Below are 13,597 nucleotides of genomic sequence, written 5' to 3'. Positions count from 1 at the left end.
AAACTAGAGCTAGCTGGTGTATACCTTGTTTTGCCAACATGGTCCAATCCAGCGGTATCTCTGCATTGCTTCAGAGAGGCACATGGGAGTGGGAAAAGGCTGCCTTGAGCCAGTTTTTTTTAGACTGTAGTATACACTTGGAGTGTGTTGGATATGATAGGGTTGTATAGTGTCTAGTCAGGCGTGTTCTGATGAAAGATTATCTTGACAGCGGAGTTGATTTTTCTGGCATAATTTTCAATAATTAGCCAGTCCGGTGTATTGAGATCTTTGCAAATGTGAAATGCAAGATGTGATAGCTGTTGTGCATAGTAGTATGTGGTTATGTTTGAAAGTCAAACTTGTATCCACATATACTTGTGGTTAGCCAGTCTAGGACTTTTTTATTTTGCCAGCTATATGCTTTAATGAGTAACACAGTCTTTTTGAGCAGTTGATATGGGAAGGCAATTGGCAACATGCCCATCACATAGTGGGGGGCCACCACCATTTTCAACATCTGTACTTTGCCCCACAGTGTCAACTGTAGCACAACCCATTTTAGAAAGTCACGTTGCATTTGTTCAGTTAGTGCCGACAAATTGGCTGTAATGATTGTTCAGAAACCGTAATCAAGGTTGATTTTATCGCCAGTGAATGAAGAAAAGGGGGTGATAATTTCCATGGGGCTCTTTATTGATGATGGAGGAGAGGAAAGAGTAAGCAATAAATGGTAGGTGTTTACCACGATTACATGGTTTCCAGCCACGAACTATATCCACTTAATGGAATCAGCATTATGAATAGTGATTACCAGGAGATCTAGGACAAGCAGAATGAGCAGTGGGGGCAAGAGGCATACTTGTTGGCTTCTCCTGCCAATTACAAAACTCTGAAAAATAATTCTATTGCTGCTATGGGCTCTATGTAGATTTTATTTACCATGTTTATAAATCGGTGGCCTGGTCCATTCAATGTTCTGAACATATACCCCACTATACCCGATTGAAAGCTTTTCCCGCATTGAGGGAGTAGGCCACTCTTGTCTCATTTACCTGCCTGGAGCACCAAAGCAGGTGCATGAGAGTTCTGAGATGATTCCACGAACAAAGATCACAGACTAATCCTACTTGACGCTCACAGACAAGGTACAGTATCACCTTTTTAAAACTGTTTGCCAATACTTTAGATAGAATTTTGATCCCTTTATTAACTAGTGATATTGCTCTGTGGTTGCCGCAAAGTAAAGGTTGCTTTCAGGTTTGGGGACCAGCGCGAATACCGCTATCAAAAATTCTGACTTCAGAGCCATTTTGCGTTGTGGCTTCTAAAAGCAGTTTCCCTAACAGGTGGATTGGCTGTTCAGCTGCAATTTTTAAAAAAATTATAGGGAAACCATCTACCCCAGGAGTTTTACGTGTGGGCAGATCCTTGATGACAGCCCCAATGTATTCATATGTGATATCCCCATTAAGTAGCTGTTGGAGTTCAGTTCCCAGAGCTGGGATCAGTAGTTGGTACATAAAACAACCCTTTGATAATAGGATGTACATTCTACACTGATGCCATGTGGATTACTTCGCAGATTGCCTCAACTACTCTAAAATGCAGGCCTGGCTGTTTGGGACTCTTTGTTTAAGTTGCCAGCCAAAGGCCTGCCTGCTTTTTGGCTATGTTCATAGTGTTTGCTTATTAGCCGACAAAAAAGTATTGAATTCCTATCTTTTTCTGGGTCACAAGTTGAAGATTGGGGTTTATAGGATTTGTCATATATGGTTTATGTAGGTCTATTATTCCCTGCACCAATATGGTTTGTTTATGAACTTCTGTACTACACAAGTAATCTGGCTTGGTCTTGAATTATGAGGCCCTTGATATAAGATTTGAAGATGGTCCATAATGTCTGTGTGGAGTCAACCAAATATTTGTTTAAAGTACAGTAGTCTTCGAAATGCAACATTAACTCTTTTTTGTTTCCGTAGAAGCTGATATTGGGGTACTTTCTTTTGCCATATTCTATCAATGGGGCAGCAGAGTTGAAAGTTTAGATGCAGGTAGATAGGCTCACTGTCTAAAAAAATATAACGATCTCCAATTCAACAGTTCAGAATGTTAGGCAAGAATGCACTGTGTATCAGGAGGTAGTATTTCCTTGTTTATGTACCATGGGCCATAACCAGAATGTATATTCTCCTGCAGTAATATGGTGCAGCCTCCATGGCTCTGCTAAAGCACAGTCTGCCATTTAATCTTGTAAGAGATCTCTCGATATTCTGAGGTTCTAGTCTCAGAGGTCCAGGACTGGATCATTAGTAAGGTTCCAATCACCTCCAAGGACCATTGTGGATGTTACAAGTTCAATAAGGGTTCTGCTCAGTTGTGTGAAGAACTTGAATTTTGCGCTCTTTGTGCATAGATGGAGCCTATTGTGAATGTATGGCCATATAGTGTGAACTGAAAGGTGTTAAACAAAGGAGTATTGCGTTTTTTCTAATAGGTGGTATCAGTGACCCCCTGTTGAAGAAGACTCTGGGTGGGCAGTGCTGTAGCAGGTTCCTGAATGTCACCATTCTCTTCCCAGCCTATCGGTCTCCATCTGGGATAGGTGGGTCTCTTGGTTTAAGGCAAGGTCAGGCTTCTGGAAGTGTACATAGGCTAGAATATTTTTCCAGTAGGCATAATTGGTCACCCTGTTAACATTCGGGTCTTAAGGAGGTTGTGGAGTGCGTGGTCATTTTGGTTCAAGGTGGTCTGGTTTAAGTAATCAGAATAGAGAGTGTGCAAAGAGATCAGTATCTCTCTATTAGTCTTTATATAAGTGAGTATCCTTCAGTGGGATATTGTCACCTACCCTTTCTGTTTATAATATATATGTCATGTGGTATGTGAGGGAGCTATAATCAAGTAGTCGGATATGGTAGATGATCTCCATTACGGATTGAAGGCAAAATAGATTCATCCCAGTGTTTTAGTGTTGGGTCTTTTGGGTCTTTGATTCTACAAGTTTGTCTAGTACTTGGTTCCATAGAGACAGTGAGGTGGTCTTTTTCTGGAGACATTAGGGTGGACGAGGGAAGTGGTTATATCCATCTCTGTTGAGGCTACTGATTCTAGATACGTTTCGGCTTTGAGGATGTGAAAATTCCCCTCACCTTGCTTTGCCTTCTGTGGTGAGGATCATCATTGCTGGGTGAAGGCCGTATCTCATGCCCTTCTGTTTCAGCATAGTTCTCATTTCAAGAAACTTTTTCTGTAAGATATTTGTTTTTGGTGAAAAGTCTGCTGCAAAAGGGATTCTGGCTCCCTTGTAGTTATACAGGCCATGACATTTAGCCTCTTGAAGGATAAGCTTTGCATGCTGGTATTGCAAGAGGCACATGATAATAGGTCTAGAGGTAGGGCTGCTATGATATCTAGTTTGTCAGTGGAGGGTGACTTTTGAATTTCCTATAAGGGTTGGAAGGGCGCATTAAATAATTGCTGTAGAAATGTTAGTAGGCAGTGGCACATAGCATCACCTTCCTCTTCTGGTATGCCGTAAATATGAATATTGTTACAGCGACTACAAGCTTCCAAATCTTTAACTTTCTTCTGGAGGTGCCATACCTACCCCACCCAATCAGGCATATCTAATATTTTCTGGTCTAGTGGTCGAATTCTCTGTTCTGAGCTCTCTTTACGGTCATGTATTTTGGACATTTCAAAGAGGATAGGCTTTAGTTCCATGGCAGTTTTTATTGATGTTATGTCCAAGAAACCCAGAGTGATTGGGGTTGTTTTCAGTAGTGTGTCAAAGGAAGGGACTGATTTCTCTACAGGCGTAGTTGGTGTTGACCCCTTTAGTTTGCTTTGTTTCACAGATACTTAAAAAAAGCAGCTGTCTAGCCGACTTAAGACACTGATATGTTAAGTAACATTATAGTGGTAAAGACTGTCCACCCCTCATGGTCTGCTCAATTAGGAGGATTCAAGTATGTGTGTGAGATGTAAACATACAGATCACCACAAATAATGCAATGTCCCAAAAGGTTAAGTGAGTGTATAGGAATTGCGATTTAAAGCGCAGTCATATCAAGGCAGTGGCTCTGTGGGTTGATAATGGTTGATCAATCATCGTTATGGGGTCTACCCCAATCTAAGATGTCGGCTATTATGGGGAGTATGAGATACAAGGTCAAATTCTATGAATCAGGGTTTATCCCCTTAGCCTGCAACTATTTTGATTGCTGCGGTGCAGGAAACCAACAATAACTGGTATGATGAAAGGCGGTGAGTCTGTGGGGGGCAATCTGGCTCTGGAAAAAATGAGTGGGGCCCTTCAGGTTTCCTGGTGCATCACAACCCCATTCAGCGGTAAAGGTGTTCTAGGGCTGGGTTGAAGACTACTTCAGGCTTTGTGAAGAGAAAGTAGCACCAGCACCTCCAAGAGGTCATCCTGCGGCCGGTCTAACCTGCATGTGGTAAGTTAGAAACAATAGGTTTTCTCTCAGTGCTCCCCGGTCCCTTGAAAGCGCAGCTGCTGGATGCATTTTGCCGCAGGGTTTATACACTTGCTTCTGACAGCTCATGAGTCCCTTTGCCGCATGATTATTGGGTCCATCTGCGCCCCAGGGAATGATGACAGACAGTCACCCAACCTAGGAAGTGGATGGGAAATGGGTATGGCAAAAAATTAATTGCTTACAGGGCAGTCTAAGAGAATTTCTGTTGAAGGGGGCTATCTTTATCTGGACAAGGCTCCACCTTCAAGCCATGTTTTAGAATGGTAAAATACTGGTACTCAGAAAGGATTTTGTTGCTTCAATTTACACAACTATAGTCAACCTTTACAGATCCCCATGTTTTCACCGGTCTATTTGATGTAGCTTTCAGTAAGTGCAATGCCAAGGTCCTAAAATGTGTGACTCAGTAACATATCCTATTTGTTTGCCTAAGTTCATAACCATTGTGTTGGCACAGTTTTAGATCTTAGTTTCTCTGGTGGAGCCAAACAAAAGAGAATAAAGGAGGAAAATAGTGTGTGTCAAACACGACTGATCACACTGATCTCAAGCATCTGTTAGCTTTTTGCAACTTCATCAGGACTACAAAACCTTTATACACTGCGTCAATATCCTATTTCTTGTGAGAATGGAGGTGCCAAACCCTAAGGTTTTAAACACTCTGCTAAAAAGACATTCTTCCTGGCAGATGCACTTAAAGTGTGGGCTCCGCTGCTAGGCACATCTGGTTTTATGAAGGGTTCTATGCTTGAATATGTTTAATATGTATGTTGCTATGTACCGAAGGTGTAAAGCTGGCTGATTGTACCGTGCAAACAAAGTTCTGTAAATGTCTGTAATGTGGCCAGATGCTACTGCAGTATATCAGTGTTGCAGATGACAGGATTGCATCAGTAACAACCTCAGAGATACTTATGGTCAAATAGTAATCGAAAATGGTTGACATACACCATATGTAATGTAAAGAAATGGGCAACCCAATGTACCCTTGAGGGTTCGGGCCAAAATAAAGTAGTAGAGCAAAAGTACCTTCAAGGGATTTAGTTAGCGATCTTTTAGAATTCATTATAATTTTCAATAGAAAAACGCAATTTTGCTGCTCCAGGCCACGAAGTTATATTTCACAAGAGAGGTCCACAGACCATCCGTGCTATTTAGGAAAAATAAGATGTGCTGCCATAACGTTACTTAGACCGCTAGGCTCAATTTTTGTCTGAGGAGAGCGACATTCATACGCTCCGGTACCGATTAACGTCATTCGTAAGATTTAGGATTTGTTCTGAAATTCTACTGACTGTTGGGAGTCATCGTTCACAGGTTGCCTTAAATAACAAGTACTCTGCTTACTATAAAGAGGTCAACCAGTGTATTATCGTTTAGTCCTGAAGATGGTCTCGTCAATCAATTTCTAGAGACCGAAACGCCGACCAACGCTTTTTCTTCCATTACTCTGTATTTATTGCAACAAAGAAGAAAAGCGTATACAATTGTTACAGTGAAGTTGCTTTGAATCTGTATTGTCGGCTTCTTGTAACATTGTTTATATACTTTTTAGTACCCGATTTGAAAATACATAAAATAATTTTTCTATATACACCCGTTTTTGTTTTGTTTTGATTTTTAATCTTCATGCTGTCTTAGAGGACAATTTAGGTTGTTTGTTGTGACTATTAGCACAATTCACTCAAATAAGAAGTAAGGATATAAACTATCGAAATCTATTAATGAGAACAGACCGTCATCTATTTGGGTTTTCAACTGAAAATTATAATTAATTCTAAAAGATCGCTAACTAAATCCCTTGAAGGTACTTTTACTTTAATACACCATATGTGACTCATCCCATTCCTGCTGAGTGCCTGTAGCGTCTTTATTTCACCCCTAAAGGACATGGGGGCAGTTGGCCATCATAACTTTGGCATGGGAGCTGTTCATCTGGAGGATGTTATTCCAATTCCGGAACAATTGGAATGATTTCGTCACCCTCCCTGTTGTAGAGAGCTCAACGCTGAAAATCATGGTCAGGATCAAACAATAAAAGACAAGGTCCCAGTTAGACCAGTGACTCCAAAGGGCACCCCTAGAAAAACTTTTTGGTTAATTTTTTACTTTTAATGATGTAAAACATTTTTTGTTTTGGTAACACAGCCACTTAAAGAAAATAAGGTTAATGCTGCACGTAATTCAGCCCGTTTCTTTTGTCTGGTCAATACATAAAATTTCCAGCTAAAAATTAAGTATCACCTATCCGTTTCCAAACCTTACCTCACCATATGCAAAAATGGTATCAGGGCTTGGAAAGCATTACAAATTTCTACACATAACGCTATCTCAAATAACCACCTTCACCAATCGCACGTCGTGGATAGTCCCCTTTCTTTCCAAAGCTCAGGAAGCAAGGCAGTGTCAAATAAGGAACTAAATAAAATGACATTCTTACCCTTGGAGGCAATCAATTAGGGTTGGTAAAGCTCAGCTACTCTCCCGAAAGGGTATCAAGAAGCTGCTCCTCTGTGCTTGGGGGGGGAAGGGAGATCCCTGTCCTATCAGGTGTGAGCAGGCCGGGCGCTCATGGTGATTTATCAAAAAGCCAGGTCTGGAGGTCTTTAAGGAACTTGGACAGAGTTGGTGTCTGGCAGAGGTGGAGAGGGAGGGAGTGATTAGCCTTAGCCGCGAAGTAGGTGAAGGAGCGTCCTTCTGTTCTGGTCTTCTTGATGCGTGGTACTGTTGCGAGAGTGAGCTGGGCTGAGCGGAGGGATCTTTGGGGTGTGTGCAACGCGAGGCGATGGTTCATGAGGCAGGCCGGTGTTGTGGAGGGCTTTGTAAACGTGGGTGAGAAGCTTGAAGGTGATTCTCTTCTCGATGGGGAGCCAGTGTAGTGCCCGCAGGTGTTGGGTGATGTGGCAGTGGCGCTGTAGGTTTAGGACAGGTCTGGCAGCGGCGTTCTGGATGATTTGGAGTCTGGGGTGAGGTTCTTTTTGATCCCAGCATAGAGTGTGTTGCCGTAGTCCTGTCTGATGCTGATGAGGGTGTGGGTGACGGCTATCCTGTGTTCGAGGGGGATCCAGTTGAGAGTTTTACGTCAGAGGTGGAGGGTGTGGAAGTAGGAGGAGGTGACGGCGTTGATCTGGCGATGCATTCTGAGTTCGGAGTCCAGGATGATTCCGAGGTCGAGTGCGTGTTCTTTGGGTGGGGGTGGTTTCCCAAGAGCTGGGGGCCACCAGGTGTCGCTCCAGGTATCGGGATGTGGGCCTATGATGAGGACTTTGCATTTGTCTGTGTTCAGGTGTAGGCAGCTATTCTTCATCCATCTGGCAACTGATGCCATTCCTTCCCGGAAGTTGTGTTGCGAGATGTTGGGTTCGTTGGATAGTGAGAGGATGAGTTGCGTGTTGTCTGCGTCTGATACAATGTTGAGTCCGTGTGATCTGACGATGGGAGCAAGAGGGGCCATGTAGATGTTGAACAGTGTAGGGCTGATAGATGATCCTTGGGGCACCCGTAGGTGGTTATCGTGGGCTCCAAGATGAAAGTCACCCAAACCCACAGTAAAAATAGATGCAAACAGGGCTTATTTTGAAATACATTGCATGGCCAAATTAATACTCATAAACATCCACTTAAATATTCGTAGATCACAGGTGTAGTAAGTACTCCAAAGAAGTTGCTGTGCAACTACTTTATTGCCAAGGTAAAGAGCAGAGCAATCATGGTCTGTCCAGTAATCCAGTCTCCTTCAACTGCTTCTCCCGGAATCCCCACACAGCAATAGAATCAGAACCCATTTACAAAGCATACAAACAAGTTGACAGGAGTCCAATCCAGAAGTAACTTGTTTTGAAGCTCTTGTCTCCTCTTCAGACCTAGGGTACTTATCCAACATTGAATTTGAAATTATTTGCATCTGGATTGGAGTGGAGTGGAGCCAGTACAATGGATAGCACTACCCTTTTAGCTTTGTTTCCAATGAACGTCTGTACGTTAAAATACAGGATTATTTTCTAGACTCGGCGCAAAACACACGAACTTTGCTTCAGGCATTAGATATTAATAAGTATTATCTAATACATTGAAACTACTCATTATTGTACACATCTTAGGCGTAAGCATTTCTAGAGCTTTATTAATACCTTTTAAGAATGATATCTTATCCACCTATCCTTCCAACCCTCTAGATAGATAATATTTCAAAGGGACAGTTTGCTACTCTCTAGTCTTCAATTAAGCCTGCCCCATAGAGAATTTTGCCTACTATTTTAAAGCCTCACAGACCTCAATTTCTGATCTTTACTATTTCAGATAACTAACCCACTTCACCTCATCTGGTTAAGTATGGTAATTCAAAAAAGAGGAGAATCATTATGCAGTGCAAGATATGCCATAGCAACTACTGACTGCCCCACAATACAAAGAAAAGGCCTCACTCTACTTGCTGCGCTTTATCGTCAGCAATCAGACTGCTGGATGTGGGTATTTGAATGGAACACATGCCGTTTTAAGTGTCATCTTTCCCAATCAGGGAATATAAAAAACACAATCACATTAGTCAGAACAAGGTCAGGGAGCACTGCAATCAGCATCATTCAAATTGTTAATGTATAATGATTTGTGATCTATCCCGTTAAAACTGCGAATTTGTGAGATACTGAAACATTGTTATGGCATCACAGTGAATAATGGCAAACCAAACAACATTTTCCTTCGGGAACAGAATGTGTACTTTTTATATGAGCTGAACCAGTGGGGTTACTACATCCAGTGTAGAAGAAGTTACAAACTGTGGACTAGCTGGTATTACAAGAAGTCTAGTATTTTAAATATTTATTTTTTTAATTGTACATCTGCATAAACGGTCTCTTATGGCAGAATTCTGTCTACAGGTCACCAGTAGACTTTCTGGTTACTTATCGGTTGCTATACAGCGAGAGCTCCTACTGTGTCTATAACATATGATTGAACGTAGTCGAGTGCGCTCCCGCACTCTTGTTGTTTGGTTTCTAATGCCCCTTGCGCACACAGTGACATGAGTGCTTGGTTTTCTGCACTCGTGTCCTGTGTGCATGTGATCATTTAAACTTACTGTGTGCAGTGTGTGTGGCTGGATGGCCAGCTTGTGGGTTGTTTGTATTCGGATTGAAGGGGGGATATGCAAGGGCAGCGGTTGGAGGCATTCAGAAGCTGGATTCAACTTGTATCTTTATATGTTCATCCGTGTGGATTAAAGAAGAAAAGAATACCATCACCTGTTTCCTGTCTATGTTCAATTTACTTAACACCCACCACAGGGTCACATAGCCTTCTCCAACCCAGTTAGTATTGATTAGCTAAATTGTGTCTGTGCCCTCCAATCCCAGGGCCAACACCTCAATTAAACTAGAATATTAGTACTTTTTTGGGCGGCGAGGGGGGTAAATCACCCAACTCATGGAGGCCTGCAACACAAGGTTCTCTGGAGTCAGGTGTGAAGTCAAGAAATGAGGTCGCCCAGTGTTGGTTTATGATGCGTTGTGGTAGGGCAACCCACTGCTGAAGCAGAGAACAGTTCTGGTCTTTAAGGTGGCCAGAGGATGAATCCAGGGCATTCTCGAGAGTTAGCCAAGCCACTGGTATTCTGAAGGCCAAAGTAAAATCCAGAAATGTTAGAGTCGGGAGGAAACCCATTAGCTGCCTCCTCATTATAAAAAAACATGTTGGAGGCCTTGAATGGCATCTAAATATTTTACAGGGAAATTTCCCCCTTCCTTTAGCAGTACAGCTGCCTTTGAAGAAAGACTGGAGGAGAGCCCTCATCAGCTTCAGTGTTTGCTTTGGTGATAGTGTGTCTCGACGTTGGACGAGCCTTTGCAGAGGATGATTCTAGATCCGAGACAAGGGTGCAGACATATCCAGAACTGGCCCAACAGGGGCAGGAGAATTAAGCACAGAAGCCAGGAGGCATGATGCTGGTAGGAGAGCAGGCTGGCTTCAGCTGTGGGCAGTCAGCACAGAGAGGCCCTGCTGGTGGAAGCATGACTGTGCCCCACTCCACCTCCTTTAACATATCCGAGGGGATGGCAGGCATGCCAGAGGGACCAAGAACTATTTGAAATATTTGCAGCAGGGCATCCTTGAAGGCCTCCATTTGTTGAAGAGTAGATGAAGGTACTGAGAATGCAGGGTACATTGCCTCCAGATTCGGCACAGGGTCCAAGTTAGATGCCGAGGTCTGAGTCACATGTGCCCACTCTGATCTCTCCCAGAATCAAGTGACTGGACATCAATGGAAGTCTGCTGTGCTGTTTCTTCAACTTGAACATATTTTTCGACTTCTGCTTGGATGTACCTAACGAGGGCAACCTCGACGAAAAGGACCCCAATTTTAGGATCCACATCATACAACTTGCCTTAAGATGTATCAGGGTTCATCTGTTGAAGTCATGCTAGGATCCGAGACATACCCTAAACAGACTTCATGAGGGTCCGCAGCCAACATTTGCTTCCAATATGCTTGCACAGCGCGAACGCTCTTGCTTTCAAGTACGACATACATGCACATGCAAAATCCAATCTGAGCCGTTTTGGTGAAGAAAAAATATAAAATAAATCAGTAGGAGCGAAGCTCCACATCTGTGTCTTCAGAAGACGAAGAACCGATGTCAGGGCACATACTTGGAACCTTTATAGGGGTTCCTTGTCATCATATTCATGGGCAGGATGGGGTCACGACAGAGGCAGAATGTGCCACCTACCAGAGGAGATAAGCTATTGCAAGAGTTACCACGGAAAGAAAGAGTCAGATGGTCCCACCTACCAGAGTTGAGAAGATATTGCAAAAAGGCTGCTACAGAAAGGCTGGTGCTTGCGTAAATTCACAAAAAAAAAAATCATTACCACCAAAATCCAGAATTAAAGCCTGCAGCAAAAATGGCATCATGAGCAAATCAAATAGCATCTACATGGCAGCCAACTGCATACGAAATTACACACTAAAGGTTCATGGGTAGGGCTGCAGTACAACATGTGTCAAAAGGGGTAGAAACTAGGAACCTCAGCCACCACAGTTAAAAAATAACAGTGCATTAAATGAACTAGTAGTCTGGCAGAAAACTGATGATCGGGATAGTGAGAAGAGGCACCTAAAGACACCACTGCAACCACTAAAAGGTTAACTTGACAGGATGCCCAATCATTGAGTTATTAAGGTGAAGAAACTGTGCGTCACACCCAAGAACTGAAACTAAAGTGAGGAGTTGGAAAACAGAAACTAATAACAAGCGCATTCATTGACACCATTATTAAAAATAATACACGTTATGGAGCTGCATATACTGGCACGAACAAGGTTACTAAACTGCTCCAATTTATAAACTCGTTTTCAGAGAAACAGAGATCAAAGGGACGTTCTTGACAAGTTATCTGTTTTTACTTCGGACTGTACTGTTATTTTTGCCAACCTTCACGGTGAGAATTGGGACACACGTTACATTTTTTAGACATTTTTGTCTTTACTAAGAGGGATTCACTGGACTATCTAGACGTTTAAGTGGAAAGGTGCCAGGAGAAAGGGCGATAAACAAAGCAAAATGGGAAGACCAATCGCCTCAAGTAAGAGCGCGACTCCGAGTGAGTACGTAAAAGACTTATCACATCGAGTCTTCTTTTTCACAGAAGCGATCCAAGATTCAAAGCTAGAAAAATTTCCACATTTAAAAGCACAGTAACAAACTTTCTACATTAACATTTTTCGGGAAAAGACGCTAACAAATTATTCTCTAGGAGGCACAGAACTGAAATAAGGGAACGGGGGGATATGGAAGTCACAAACACCTTACCTTCGCGGGAAACCGGCTGGATGAGGTGGTTCGTGACTGTGTCGCTCAGTGCACGCAGTTCGGCAGGGTTCAGACTCTCCAGCAACTCCCGGCAGCCCGCCCGTTCAGTCTGGCTCAGCCTAGCCATGGCTGGAAAACACCATCCCAGGAGGGGAAGCAAGTGAGTGAGGCAAGTACCGCAAAAGCGAAAGGGCAGAGAACGAGAGCGACCAATGGATAGGCGAGAATAACGGGGCTGGGACCTTTCATCCGCCAATGGAAATATGCGTCACAATTGATTCCGAATGAAATCACAACAAATACAACTTGGTTCCGGAGTTCTTACTGCGCAAGTGGGTGGCGCATGCGCATGGGGAGGGAGGTCAGCTGGTATACATGGAACAGAACACTGACAGCTAGGACATAATCAAGCACTGGCAAAGCAAATAAATCTCGCCTGTTCGGGATCTATTGGCTTTTGTCAATGTTTTTTTTGTGGTCTCTTGTGGTGTGGCGTACTATGCAATGGCCTGTCATTCCATACTGTCGTATGATTTGGTCCGTCATTCTATTGTATAGACATACCAACGTTTTAGAAGAGGAAAGCGGGAGACAGTAAAAAAAACAAGCATTGGCATAGCCAATAGGTCTCGCTTGTGGAACCTTATAAGTATTTTGTTTTGCAGCACAATATCCTTGTAACTAAATACTTATAAGGTCCTACAAGCGAGACCTATTGGCTATGCCAATGCTTGTTTCTTTTTGGAGGAGGAGGAGGACGGCGAAGGTACTTTTGCATTAATCCACACAGGGCCGGTCCTAGGCCTTCTGAGGCCCCGGGCGAAAGGGAAGATGCGAGGCCCCCCTAGATGCATATTGCGTCACAAGAAGTGACATCACAGAAAGCGACATCGCAGTACTATTGATCTTATTTGGCATCACTGAAGCTAACTAATGTGGATATCAGTAACATGGACAAAAAGTAGAGGGGATTGAAAACAGGTGAGCAAATATCAATTAATTATAAAAAGTAGATACAATTAAATATTGCAATCAAACAAGGTTGAGAGAATGAACACAATGCTTGTTGCAAAATGCAGTGAGGTCACAAACTCCAAACCAGATCGCTTGTAACCACAAAAATGCTTTGAACATCTGGCCCATGGCTCTTCTAGCTGACAAGTTAAAACTTTTTGATTCTGCTGGTTTTAGTTTGAAAGTGAAAATTACATAGATTGGTCCAAAGATCGCCGACCTTGCACCAGGAAGCCCAGCACCTACAACAGTGATTACTCAGGATCAGGCACGACGCCCATTGGGCTCAAA

General features: G+C 42.9%; 1 protein-coding gene across 1 annotated transcript in view; it reads right to left on the bottom strand.

Annotated features, from left to right (window-relative positions):
* The window catches only part of C8H3orf38 (chromosome 8 C3orf38 homolog), a 55,020-nt gene extending 42,394 nt beyond the window's left edge, over positions 1-12,626 (bottom strand). The window contains exon 1 of the mRNA XM_078657909.1: positions 12,293-12,626. Coding sequence (XP_078514035.1) covers positions 12,293-12,419 — 127 coding nt within the window. The 5' untranslated portion in view covers positions 12,420-12,626. The remainder of the gene's footprint in view (positions 1-12,292) is intronic.
* Positions 12,627-13,597: the final 971 nt, after the last annotated feature.

This window comes from Lissotriton helveticus, chromosome 8, assembly GCF_964261635.1.
Source record: "Lissotriton helveticus chromosome 8, aLisHel1.1, whole genome shotgun sequence".
Taxonomy (NCBI): Eukaryota; Metazoa; Chordata; class Amphibia; order Caudata; family Salamandridae; genus Lissotriton; species Lissotriton helveticus.
This window is presented reverse-complemented; position numbering and strand designations above follow the sequence as displayed.